Consider the following 13,187-nt stretch of genomic DNA (forward strand, 5'->3'; position numbering starts at 1 on the left):
ACGTGGTTCATCTGCTGCAGCAAAGCATTCTGGGAATGCGCTTTGCTAGCCAATCTGTAGTATGTACATTCGCGTTAACAGGTGCCGTGATTCTGAATGTGCTTCCAGTAGCCTTAATATATTCATGAAACATATCCAACAATAATAATTGTAAAATAAAACTCACAATTCATTCCAAAATAACATACAAGGGGTTTAGTAAGAAGTTGAAATGACATTTTTATTCACTAAAACAACATTGAAATGAAACATGGCACATAATATAGTCTAGAAAAATATGAAAGGTTCTGGAATTATATTTTTTTTTTGTCCTCCTCGCAGGTAAATCCACGGGACGCTCTTGAAGTTCTTCCGTCTCCCAGAACGCACTCAAACCCTTCAAAGATTTTTTTTTTTCTCTCCTCGATTGCTTTTTTTTAATTATTTTTTTAATTTCTTTAAAAACCCCGAAATTCTCAATAAATTGTGCAAATGTAGCAGTTTAACACTAGGTGGCAAAAAGCCAAAGAGAGAGAGAGAGAGGTTGTCTTTTTTTCTTTTCTTGAGGGCCGATCGGCTGCCTGCCTACGCGGGGCGGGAGGGAGGAGGTGGGAGAAAGTCTCTTCTGCAATCTTATAGGTCCTACATAGTCCAGTCCTTTCCGTCTTCACACGTTTTCCTCCGCCACGAGCACCGTCTTCCCCTTTGGAACAGGCAGCTGACATGGTCTTTAATCTATATTCTTAATTTGTACTGAACTTTAAGGAGTCCGTAAAACTGTTTATAAAGGATTTCTATGTCATTCTTTGAAATGTTCTCTAAATTAATTTTATGTACATGTAAGCTTTTTTTTTTTTTTCTTTCATTTTTTTTTGTTTGTTGTTCATGTTTGTTTCAAATTTCAGAACAGTTCTGCAGTTTGTTGGTTTTTTGTCAAGGCCACATGCTTTGGGAGTGTGGTCACGTTTTAGCGCTTTCCCCCCCCCCGTCTCGCTCAGTTACCACCAACGCCCTGGAGCGCGGCCGTCGTGGACTTCAACTGCTCTGCGACATTGTGTCGATAACTTGTTCCAATTTACTTCGTAGCCGCTGCCTCCTCGCTTGTTCGTCTTTTTCCAGCGCGGTTAAGATCTGCAATAGAAAAAGGAAATGTGAACTCAACATACAAATGATATTACACAACCGAGTTCCATCATATAGGATTTTAATAGCCGACCTGCTCATCTTTTTTTAATTACAATTACTTTATACAAGCTTGCTCATTCATATCTTTGTTAATGTTAGAGATTTGCCACTAGAGGGAGTACTCAGGGGCAAGTGCTCCTCTCTGTTAAAGGAGAACTATGGGGTCAGGGCTTTTCCCCATAGTTCCCCTAAGGGTAACGGGAGGACACAAACTAGCGTCCTCCCGTCACCCATAGCTCAGTATACCGCGAGCTGGGACAGATCCCGACAATACTGTCTGGATCCGCCCAGCTGCGTGATTGACAGCTGGCTCTGCCTATCCAGAGGCAGAGCCAGCTGTACCCGCTCCTTCCCCCGTCCGATCCGCCAGTCAGCGCTGGAGGATCGGACAGGGGAGGGGGTAAATCCCTGCAGGGAGCCGTGAGTGACAGTCACGGCTCTCTGCAGGCTAGATCGAGAAGTGAGCGAGCGACGGTATGTGTTCGCTCACTTCCCGATCTAGTGAGCCGACCTGCGACAGTTTAATTGTCACCGGTCGGCTAGAACTAGGAGGCTGAGTGAAAATCACTTGCCTCATAGTTCTCCTTTAACTGCTGAGATATTATCCACACAGGGAGGGCATTGTTTTTACGGCGTCAGTCCTTATTGACTTGATTGAGAAAAGAAGCGGTAAAGAACCACCCACCATTATCAATCCTTGAATAAATTAGAAAAATTGTCATAGCAAGTAAAACACAGGACCAGGGCACGCATAGTCCGGCTGGTACTAACAAGGTAATTCACAAAAGGGTGAAGAGTTTGGAGAAGGCCAGAGGAGAAGGGAACAATCTAGGACAACATATCTGATTTGGACAAAATCTCCAATTCAGCTCACTCTCCAGTTCAGCCATGTTGTCCTAGATTGTTCCCTTTTCCTGTCTTCTCCAAACTCTTCACTCTTTTACGAATAGCCCTGTAAATAAGCAAACCATTTTCCAGCTTCTGACTGTGTTGTCCTTTAAAGAGACCCTGTCACCAACATAATGATTTTACAGGTAAATTAAATGCGACAGGATGTCAGGAAAGTGTATTTAACCTAAAATAAAAGTTATTGGTGGCTGTCACAACATCTATTACTGACTCATAAATTACCAATACAATTATCATCACCTTAATAGCAGGAATTATGTCTGTGTTGATAACGCTAAATATGAAAGTTCAACGTCAAATCTCGGAGTGGCGAGATAAAGAGGACACTGACGAGAGGTGCAACTCCATTTCATTTTTTATCAAAAGCAAGATGAACTACTGCGCAGTCTTTTCACAGGTTGTGAGTTTGCACGGAGTGTACTGGAAAGAATGGGTAGCGTTTCAGTGAGGTGGACGTCCTCCAGCCAGGAAATAAGGCCGGGCTGACTTGCTGCAGCTTCTAAAGCTCACAGTGTGCAGTGAAAACACAGTAAGCCATTTCAGTCCATTAGAGAAGCCAATACAACTGGGCAAGGATGGAGTTCCAGAATACCCCTCAAATGGTACCCAGGCAGTGATGTCAAGTATAAACAATTGAAGTAAACTCGAGAGAGACCAAGCGGTAAGAAAGTCCAAGCCACTTTAATTTCATAAACATCCAACGCATTTTGGGGGCCAAACCACTCCCCCTTCAAGGCTTCAATTCAAATCAGAGCTTTAAAATGGACTCGGGTGCAGACTTTACTAAACTGATCTGTGTGGATTGAATATAAATGCCAGTTGCCAGCGTTACAACCATTTTGCTGCCAATATTAGGACTGGCCATGTACTAAAGTATTTACCAACCAAGAATCTTTGTTTTTATGACATATATTTGACGGTGGAAAGTCAAATCAGCCCCCCGGGTTCCTATATCTCTCAGGGATACCAGAGACCTCACAACCAGAGTTACTGCCCCAGGTGGTGGAGTCTCATGGCTCCTGCTGTATATATATATATATACCAGGCACAGGGAGACATTTGATGTCTATGGCAAGAGGGCGGCGTTAGGAACCAAGACGCCAAGAACAGCCATTGTTTGCCTTCCCAGATCCCGCCGTTGGTGCTCACCTCGTCTCTGTACTTGGTGATGTAGGAGTAGATTTCGTGTAGGGCGCTCATGCTGTTGAACTGGCTCAGGTGTAGCCGTGATTGCTCGGCCAGGTACGCGCTCATATCCTGGTCGCTTATTACGGGCATTTTGGCGATGTCGGTGTAATACCTGAAACAAGCAATCATAATACTCAGTCAAGACTCAGACGCCTGGTGTGGCCCCGACCTAAACTACAATTCTGTCACGGCAGTAGAGCCCACTTACCTCTCCACCCAGCTCTTGTAGTTGGGTATGTCCTTGGCATACAGCAGCTTGTTACTGGGAGAATCTTTGCCCAACTTGTGCTCTGACGTAGAACAAGAGTCCATGAAGGTCTGGGCCACCACCGAGAGGCAGGCGTCCGTGATGCTGTTCTTGTGGATGTCAAACACGAACTGAGGGTTCTTGATGACGTTCACCCAGAACCTCAGAGGTAAACTGAAAGGGAAAACAGTGTTAAAGAAACTCCAACCAGCAAATGAACTGCTAACCCCATCTAAGAAATGGCAAAATGGGCCACAATCTTACTTCAGTTTGAGTTTTGCAGGTTCTGGCTGGAACAGCAACCTCTGGGAAGTACAGAGGCCCATGACCAGAACCAGGGAACACACAAAGAAAAAATATGGTACTTTTGGGAACAGAGGAACATGTGGCTCACCCAATGCGAGAGTGCTGGTGCTTGGCGATTTGCCCTGCGCTCTCACAAGGGGGCACAGCTCTCCGGAATCTCTAATTGGAACAACTTGGCGCTAACACTTGTCTCATTACTCCTAGTGGCTAAACAGAGGGGGAGTGAAGGAAAGGCATATGCAGCTATGTAAGGGGCATCAAAGGGCACCTATTGGTTTGTTCTGCATGGACAAAGCACAGGTTCACTTTAAAAGGAGAACTATGAGGTGAGTGAAAATCACTCAGCTGGGTGGATCCAGACAGTAATGTCGGGATCCGTCCTGGCTGCGGCGTCTCAGTTTACCGCGAGCTGTAGCTCGCGGTATACTGAGCTTAGGGTGACGGGAGGACGCTGGTTTGTGTCCTCTAGTTACCCTAAGGAGAACTATGGGGAAAAGCCCTAACCGCATAGTTCTCCTTTAAGGGTGATTATGGGAACCTCCGCATGGGGACTCATTGTTGAATTGGGAGGTGTTCCAACTTACTAGAACATCTCTTTGTGAGCAGATCTTTATCTTTCGCTCTTCAATTTATTAGATTTCCCCCTCTGTATTCACAGGAGACTTCTCCCCGCCCTAAGGCAGAATCTGTTAAAATTCAAAAGTTTGATTTTTTTTTTTGTACTTGGAACTAGAATGTTTGAGCAATATGTTGATTTATTTCACTGATGAGATCAAGATGTCCTCCTGCAACCCGGCTAATGTCTTTCATATTTTCACTCCACTCTTAGATGTCATCGGCAGATTCCCGGTAACAGCAAAGTCACAGCTTTTGTATCTACTGATGGGTTAAGATAAGTATATATGCATTTCCCCAGCCATCGCTGCTAATTGCTGGCAGCCACCGAACCATAGAAAAGCAATTTATCTGCCATATTACAAATGTCATATGTAGGGATGTCCCGCTGGCTGGAAACAGAGGGAACGCCAGCGAAATGAAATCGACGCATACAGAAGGAAGGGAGGGGGATAGTCCCAGCTGTATATCCAAGTAAAGGTGAAAAGGGGACTCTGCCTAAGAAAACGTTCAGCTGGAAAGGAGAAAAGACTGCGGAAATGTCCTCCCGACCTTCCCGATACAGAAGCTAATAGCGAGGAGGAAAGTCACAGGTCTGAAGAGTCTTACACTCAGACAAAGCTAAGAGGAAAACTTTGCAGTCAAATTTTACCCCTAAGGCTGGGTTCACACCTGAGCGGTTTTTTAATGCTCGTTTTTCAGTTCAGTGAAACGCGCGTTTCACTGGCGGTATGATTTTTGTTTTTTTCCTTTATTTTCTCGATTTAAAAAAAATAGATCTATTTTTTTTAGTTTCACTTTTAAACTTCCCGCCGGCTCCGCCCCCCTGCGACGCGGCCGCTCGCAAGGGAAAGTACCCGGAAGTCGCCGAAGACACAGCGGGGATCGCGGACAAGGTAAGACCTGTACGCTGTATTCCCGAGTGTGGCTCGGGGTTACCGCTTTGTTAACCCCGATCCACACTCGGGAATACCAATGGCAACGCGCAGCAAAACGCCCCAAAGAAGCTCCTGTACTTCTTTGGGCGTTTTGCAGAGCGTTCCTATGCGCTGTAAAACGCCCAGGTGGGAACCATGCCCATAGGCAATCATTGGTTTTCACATGTTGAGCGTTTTACAGCGTGTAGGAACGCGCTGTAAAACGCCCAGGTGTGAACCAGGCCTAAAGCTTCTTTCATTCCAGAAATCTTCTGCAATTCGGTAATAAACCATAACAGTTTTCCTTTGTTGGCATTCACTTTTTGGATGCACTGGTTTGGCAGAAAAGCTAACAATCCACATTGGATTCAGACTCACTATATAACACCGCAAAGGTTTCTTTGTACGTTGCTGTACAAGCCGCAGTGCAGACTTTGTGGGTTGAGTCAAGAACAGACCCACCCATATGGTGACCCTAATGAAGCTGGGAACTGGGAGTGCTGCAAGTCTAAACTTTAGTTCAGGAACTTCTATAGCTTACAAGTAATAGCACCTGGCTGTAACCTATTACATACAATAACTGAGTGAGTTCATAACTAGTAGGGATGCACTGATACCGATACTAGTATCAGTGCCAAAGCCGAGTATTTGGGGCGAGTACGAGTACTCGCCCAAATGCCTAGCCCGATACTTACGGTACTAGGAAGCCGGGCAGCAAGTCATTACACGCTGCCCAGCTTCCTGATTGGCCGGGAAGCCAGCTCCATGCTTTCTTGTCACCTAATGACGAGAAGCATGGGGACGGCTTCCCTGCTAATTGGGAAGCCGGGTGGCGAGTGTTTACACGCCGCCTGGCTTCATTATTAGGACTTCTGGTATTGGTATTCGGTATCGGCAAGTACCCACAAAAAAAAATATATCGGTACTCGAAATACCGGTATCGGTGCATCCCTAATAACTAGTATACATCCCACCACCTCGGGGCACTCAATAGCTTTGAGTCAGCATCATGAAGCCCAAGTTAGGGTCACTTACCAATTACTTTTCCATGTATGCCGCACATCGTAATCTGTGATTTGGTGTTTATCCGCCTGCTCATCCAGAAAGTCAAACATATATTTTATGGCGAGAGGTAGTGCGCTGCCGCGGTGTGCCGTGCTGAATATGGTTTCGAATAAGTCGTCTACGAACTTCTGGAGGGTGCCCTGGAGACAGGAAACAAGAACGATAAGGATTCAGAGCAATGCAACAAGGTAGAACTAGAGCAACCTAATCGGACGTAAGCAGTGTCCTGTGTAATAGGAAGATGAGAGTTGGAATCCATCTCCTACCTATTTGTACCATCTTCAAAAAATTATTCCAAATGAAAACTTGCCGGTATGATAGAGGCTCTAAGTCCAGCTCAATAAATCACTTCATTGACAGTTATCAGGACAGGCATATGCCAGCTGCTGCTTCACTCATCCTTCCATCGCTATTTAATGAACGGCTGGCCAGGAAAGAACCCGTGTATACAATGTGCTGGAGAACCTCATATGCACATGCTTGCAATAGGGCAGCAACTCATTAAGTAGTGAAACCAGGATGAAGATGAAAGCTCTGAAGCCAGCACCTCCAAAGACATGTCGGCAATGGCCATTCTCAATGCAGCCCTGAAAGATTCCTTAGAGGCTGTCTAAACCAAGAGCTAAGAGACAGGTGCTCTTTATTGGCTACCTTAGTTGTTGTCATCATCTTTTTAACAAAATCTATTCCTCCCCCTCTGTCATACATACAGGTAAATCAATGATTGCACTTTCTTAAGGTTACCATTCGAGTGCAATGGATTTCTGTCACCGGAGCCCAAATGGCTAAATAATAACGAGCACACGTTGAGTGTCAGCAGTGCTTGTTAACGCTCACGGAAATCCAACAACGCAGTGGGAAAGGTGTGTGACTGATGAGCAATTACTCCCTCATCTCCATATAAAAGGGAGCCATCCCTTTAATGCGCACATGCAGGCATTAAGCATTACTGGGTCGGGGAAAGAAGACGTTACAGTGTGTGGTGCAGCGGAGACCCAGTCTACTTAAAGGGAAGGCATTGTTTATTTAATGTTAGTATATAGTTTGAATATTCAACAGGTTCCCTTTACTCCTCCCACCACCAGCAGTGTATAATCTCTTCTACTCCTCTGTTCTGTTCGGCATTACGAGCCAAAGGAATTAATATTTCTGGGTATGGAGGAGCATGTGACAGCACTGGGCCAATCCGAAAAATCACTGGGGAGTTGATAGCCCTGTGTGAGTTACAAATCCAGAGACTTGTAGCCTACACAATGGCTTTCCATACAATTCCAGCAACTGAATGGAGTGACATGTGAACAGAAGGGAAGTATATGCATCTGCTGAGGTTTGCATTCAACTGAACCACATAATCACATAGTGACCAAACGGCAGTGAGTGCATAGCTGAATGCCGCCGTCAATAGCTGTCATTTTCGGGGCAAAAGGCCGGCCTTCCGCAGGCCGTTCGCCCTGCTTCAGGCCGACACTTCAACTCAGTCGAGCTGAAGCATATGCCTCCTGCTTGGCCGCCTTCGGCTGCTGTACGGGCTATTTAAAATAGCCCGTACAGCAGCCCTTCGAAGGGCTCCGGTGGCCGAAGGATCAGCCGAAGCTAGGGCTGGATCCTTCGGCTCCTTTGTGAATAGCCCCCTTAGTGTTCCAGGTGGCAAAGCTTAGCACCATCCATCCAAAATGCACTAAAAACTACATTAAAAAAATAATAATAATACAAGAGTCATGACTGCACTCCCTACCCACCTATGTAGCGGCATGCTCCGAGGTGCACTCCGAACATATTTCAAAACAGCATTACAAATGCGCGCTTGCAAGAGTAAACAGTAACATCCCCAGGATGCCTTTACATCCGTCTATAAGTTGAAATGGCAGAAATAAGGCTTTTTATATTATCCTTCCTCGCCGAGATAAAATGCATGAGAATCCACAGCAAGGGAATAAAAGCAAGCATTTCCTATGGGAGCACTACAAATTCAACGGGAATCCTTCAGAATACGCCTAAATATTTCCTCCCGCGTTTGCAATTAATTTTGTTGTTGCGCGGGCAGATTCCCCGTAGACCTACAAGTTATTACACTCGTGGAGACGTTATGTAGCGAGGAAGATTTGCTGAAGGTTCAGAGTCCGCAGAAAAGCTCATTAAAGGAAGAATTAATCTTTCCTATAGCCATTAATATCCATAAGCAAGCCGTAAATACCACTCCCTGTTAAATAAATATATATCCCGCTAACCGAAGCCCGAAAACGTATAGAGACGCGCGGATATAAATAACACGCAACGATATTTACAGCAAGTGCAATTAATGTGGGTTTTCATAATGTCTTAACAACGGCTGGGGGTTTATTGAAAGAACCTCTTATGAATTCCTTTTATACGGCCATTACGAAACAATAGCGGTTAATTTGTGTCATAACCCATCGATTGCAGCTGTAAAGCCCGTAACTCCCTCTCTTCTGACTTCCTTTCTGCTGATCCAGGGAAGCGGCTAAATTATAACGCCAATCACTGCCATTGCCGGGTCACTCTGGAAAATAGGCTGTGCGTTAGCAGGAGGACGCAGGGGCCTGTTTCTGCTTTGTCAACAAGAGGGATGCAAAAATGTCATCAGAGTCTGCTTTCTCGACAGTCCTTTTTTTTGTGTGTGTTTTGCTGAAGCTGATCAGATCTCTAGGAATTGGAGTCATCCGTAAGAAATATATATTTACACTGATTTCATGAGGCCTTGAGACTCAGCAATGGTCCTAATACCTCAGTGATAGGCCAAGGTGACTGTGGAGCTCCTTGTATCTCAGTGATGGCGTCAGATCCTAGGAAACATCTTGTGCCTCAGTAAATGCCTTAGCTCCTAGCACAGTTCCTTGAACCTCGGGTGGTGGCCCTAATAGAGTTCTTTGTACCTCAGTGAAGGTCTTAGTTCCTACCGAAGTCCACTGCACCTTGGTGATGGCCCGGTTCCTAGCGGAATTTCTTGTACCTTAGTAATAAGTTTAGACCCTTGTGGAGATCCTCGTGTCAGATCCTAGCCATGTTCCTTGTGTCTCAGTAACTGCCTAAGCTCCTACCAAAGTTACTTTTACCTTGGTGATGGTCCTAACACAGTTCTTTGTACCTCAGTGAAGGTCTTCCTACTGAAGTCCACTGCACCTTGAGGATAGCCCTAGTTTCTATCAAAGTCAACTGCACCTCATTGTTGACCCTAGTTTCTACCAAAGTCCACTGTACCTCAGTCATGGCCCTAGTTCCTAACAAAGTCCACTGTACCTCAGTCATGGCCCTAGTTCCTAACAAAGTCCACTGTACCTCAGTGATGGCCCTAGTTCCTACCCACGTACGTTTGTCAGTGATGGCTCTAGGTCCTTCCTTAGTCCAAAGTATGATGATGGCCCTACCTCATAGCAGAATCCTTAGCACCTCATTGATAGCTACTCATTGATAGTTACGAGTGGCGTTCCTTGTACTTTAGTGATGCCCCTACTTCACATTGCTGTGACAGATAGGTAAATTTTGTGTAGAATCATGAACTCAATAAATATTATTTATGACTAGCACTCTCACTTTCTGCACTTTGAAATATATGTGTAAAATATTTCCATTTTGATTGTAGCCTCTAGGGTCTATTAACCTGTAAATTTGTCGGCAGATATCCAATTCTTGAAAGGCAATTCGCAAGTATTCTTTTTTTTGGGGGGGTAAAGCTTTTACAAAACCCATTTATTCTGCCCTACGGTTCCAAAAAGGATCCCACTACCTGTAATCTTAGGCCGCCTCACGTCATATCACATTATTCCTGCTCTAAATGTTTCCCACATTACCTGCTCTGATTTTTATTTGCTGCACTGTATACATGGGAGGATAATTGTGATGGATTTGCTTTTTCTTCAGACAGTAATAAGGGACAGAACATGGTTTGCTATATTTTCCTTCTTACCTTTGTTGCCAATAATCTGGTGAGATAGATTTCGGACACCATCTTGCTCCCTCTGTCACCCTCACGTTGGTCCAAATGATCATGGTTCTTCACTAGGTGCCAGAGCTTTGTACCGCTCTCCAGGTCCGGGGTGATCATAGGCGTTCGTGAGCGCAGGCTGTCGGGGCTGGACGCTGTCCGTAGCATGCTCTCTGTGGGGAAAGAGTTCACAGGGTGAGTGTGAGGAGCATCTAAACGCGGCCTTTTATGTCTTTACCTGCTTCTTATTTCATATTGTTGGTCCTAACCGGACTTTCTTTGTTCTTGAATACTTTCTATTCGTTTTGGAATAATGAAAATACCCTAATAAAAACTTATTGAACATAAACGCGGCCTTTTGGTCCCCTCCCGCCCTCCGTAGCTGTGGAAACATTACTACTTCTCATCCTAATTAAGCTTCATGTGGTGTCATGATCCAATTTGATGCTGCCAACCCATTATAATAATCACAGTCCTCCCTTCACTAGCTCCATCACCTTCCACCGTCTCACAAATATCTGAATAAATCGTCTGTCTGCAACATCTAGTCTTCATTTTCCATTCCATCTATCCCACATTTTAGCTGTTATTATCTATTTAGCTTACAGTCCGTGACCCCATCTGTGGGAAAATGGTTTTTCATCTGAGCTCTGTCATTGCTGAAACGCGGTTCGGGATGGAGATAGACTGTGACATCGGAAATGAAGGAAAAAAATGGACTGAAATATAGTGTGGTGCACATGTGGGGGGGCCAATTCAAGACGCTGCTTATGAATTTCCTGAGGGGAACAGACAGGCACCAGGCAAAAAAAAAGGTCTCTTGCCCCACTCATATCACCAGCTGCTGGTGAACTGATAGAACACTTGGAAAAATGGCTGCTATGGTGACATCTCAAACATCTAGTATAATGATCAGTGTGATTCAGGGTTGCTCTACAAAAAAAAGGGCCACTCGCTGCCAATGGACAGGGAGGGTCAACATGGATTTTGTCAATGGAAACAATTTGTGCTGTAAAACCAGGTTGATGATGTCCTCAAGCGCCGGCCACAACATCGCTTCCTATGTGAATTAGATCACAACCCAATCACTGAAATCTAATCTTTAGCATGTTCATTTCAATGTTTGGTAATTTGCAGCTTTCATTAAAATTTGGGATGCACCGATGCAGTTTTTTCGGTGTTGAGTACCAATATGTTTTTTTGGTACTTGCCGATATGGAATACCGGAAGTCCAATTAAGGAAGCCAAGGGGCATGTAATGATTTGCTACCTGGCTTCCCGATCAGCAGGGAAGCCGTCTCCATGCTTCCTCGTCCCCAGGTGACTAGGTAGCATGGGGCCGGCTTTCTGGCCAATCAGGAAGCCGGGCAACGAGACATTACATGGCGCCCAGCTTCCTGATGGGCCGGGAAGCCGCCTCCATGCTCCCTCGTCACCAGGCGACAAAGGAGCATGAAGCCAGCTCTCTGGGCAATCAGAAAGCCAGGGGCGCAAGTAATGACTCGTCGTCCGGCTTCCTAATTGGCTTTCTTCCCGACCAATCAGGAAGCTAGGCGGCAAGTCATTATATGCTGCCCAGCTTCCTGATTGGCCGGGAAGCCGGCTCCATGCTCCCTCATCACCAAGTGATGAGGGAGCATGGAGCCAGGTTCTGGAAGATCAGGAAGCCAGGCAGCATATAATGACTCGCCGCCTAGCTTCCTGATACCGGATCGGGTTAGACATCGGAGCATTTGGGCAAGTACGAGTACTCGCCCAAGTACTCGGCATCGGCACCGATACTAGTATCGGTGCATCCCTAATAAAATAATCCCTGGTGATCCTTCAATGGATGCCGTTTGATACACACCGAGCATCATTCAACTCACTTCCTATGAGCCCAGGGTGGCAAGAGTTCACCTACTGGGAAAGCGTTATCAGTCCTCCCTGGAATCACAGGAGAATTCGGCAGAGAACCACAACACGTTACAGAGAAAGAGGACCTGTCCCGTGTCTGGACCAATAAGGAGAAAACAGTGAGGTAACCAGCTCCCTGCCAACGAACTGCCGCCCATCCCGATTACTGGTTCAGCGTACAAAATGGCCGCCGGAGAAAGGCACGGGCCGATTGCGACGCTTGACTGCCAGGCGCAGCAAGACCCTGGAGACAAATCAGTTAAACATCCCATAAATGGTTCGTTCCAGCTTCCTCATCAGAATCCAGTCTTCAAAGGCTCTTCCAGCAAAGCGTTAGCTGCGTTTAATGAACAGTTCCCAAAAGCTTTGCGGATGAGGAGCTGAAGGCAGCCACTCGTTCCGGCTCTGACATTTCAAAGCTTGTTATGTGCGATAATTAATTTTAGCATCACTATCAACTTCCTTTGATTTGAGATCGCTTCTGCGGCTTTAATTAGTGACTACGAGGACGGCATGTGTCTGACCTCCAGACAAGTCCCTTTATAATAAAATAAACAGATCAGACGCATCCTGCGGCCCGACGCGGAAAACAAAAAATCGCCGCAATCTTTTTTTTTTTTTTTGTGGCTGACAAAAGCGGCTTCGGGAACCCTGTGACAGGCGTGCGGCTCTGCAAAGCAGCCGACCGGCCGGCAGCCAATCGGAAACTGCTGTGCTGCCGGGTGGATTAAACCACTGAGACGGATCGGAAAAGGGAGATTACCATCCCGAAAAAGGAGATTCGGGAAATAGCGGCGCTGTGCAGACTTATAATGTACTGCAGGACATAGAAATGATACATTGATAGTTTATTCTTTCTTATGGTTATTATGGATTTTTTTTTCTATTTAATCAGTTCAAGAGGCCCTGTCACCTTGCCCAATTATTTATTATTATT

At 45.6% G+C, this 13,187-nt stretch overlaps 1 protein-coding gene across 6 annotated transcripts in view; it reads right to left on the bottom strand.

The window, feature by feature from the left end:
• Window positions 1-215: 215 nt before the first annotated feature.
• The window catches only part of PLXNA1 (plexin A1), a 293,334-nt gene continuing 280,362 nt past the window's right edge, over window positions 216-13,187 (bottom strand). For all 6 annotated transcript variants that reach the window (XM_018553932.1, XM_018553935.1, XM_018553936.1 and 3 more), the window contains 5 exons: window positions 10,337-10,527; window positions 6,382-6,551; window positions 3,470-3,682; window positions 3,223-3,373; window positions 216-1,110 (listed from right to left, as the gene is read on the bottom strand). In XM_018553932.1, the coding sequence (XP_018409434.1) occupies window positions 1,015-1,110; window positions 3,223-3,373; window positions 3,470-3,682; window positions 6,382-6,551; window positions 10,337-10,527 (821 nt within the window). In that variant the 3' untranslated portion in view covers window positions 216-1,014. The remainder of the gene's footprint in view (window positions 1,111-3,222; window positions 3,374-3,469; window positions 3,683-6,381; window positions 6,552-10,336; window positions 10,528-13,187) is intronic.

The sequence above is a fragment of the Nanorana parkeri genome, unplaced genomic scaffold (genome assembly GCF_000935625.1).
Source record: "Nanorana parkeri isolate BGI_ZX_2015 unplaced genomic scaffold, ASM93562v1 scaffold135, whole genome shotgun sequence".
In the NCBI taxonomy this organism is placed as follows: domain Eukaryota; kingdom Metazoa; phylum Chordata; class Amphibia; order Anura; family Dicroglossidae; genus Nanorana; species Nanorana parkeri.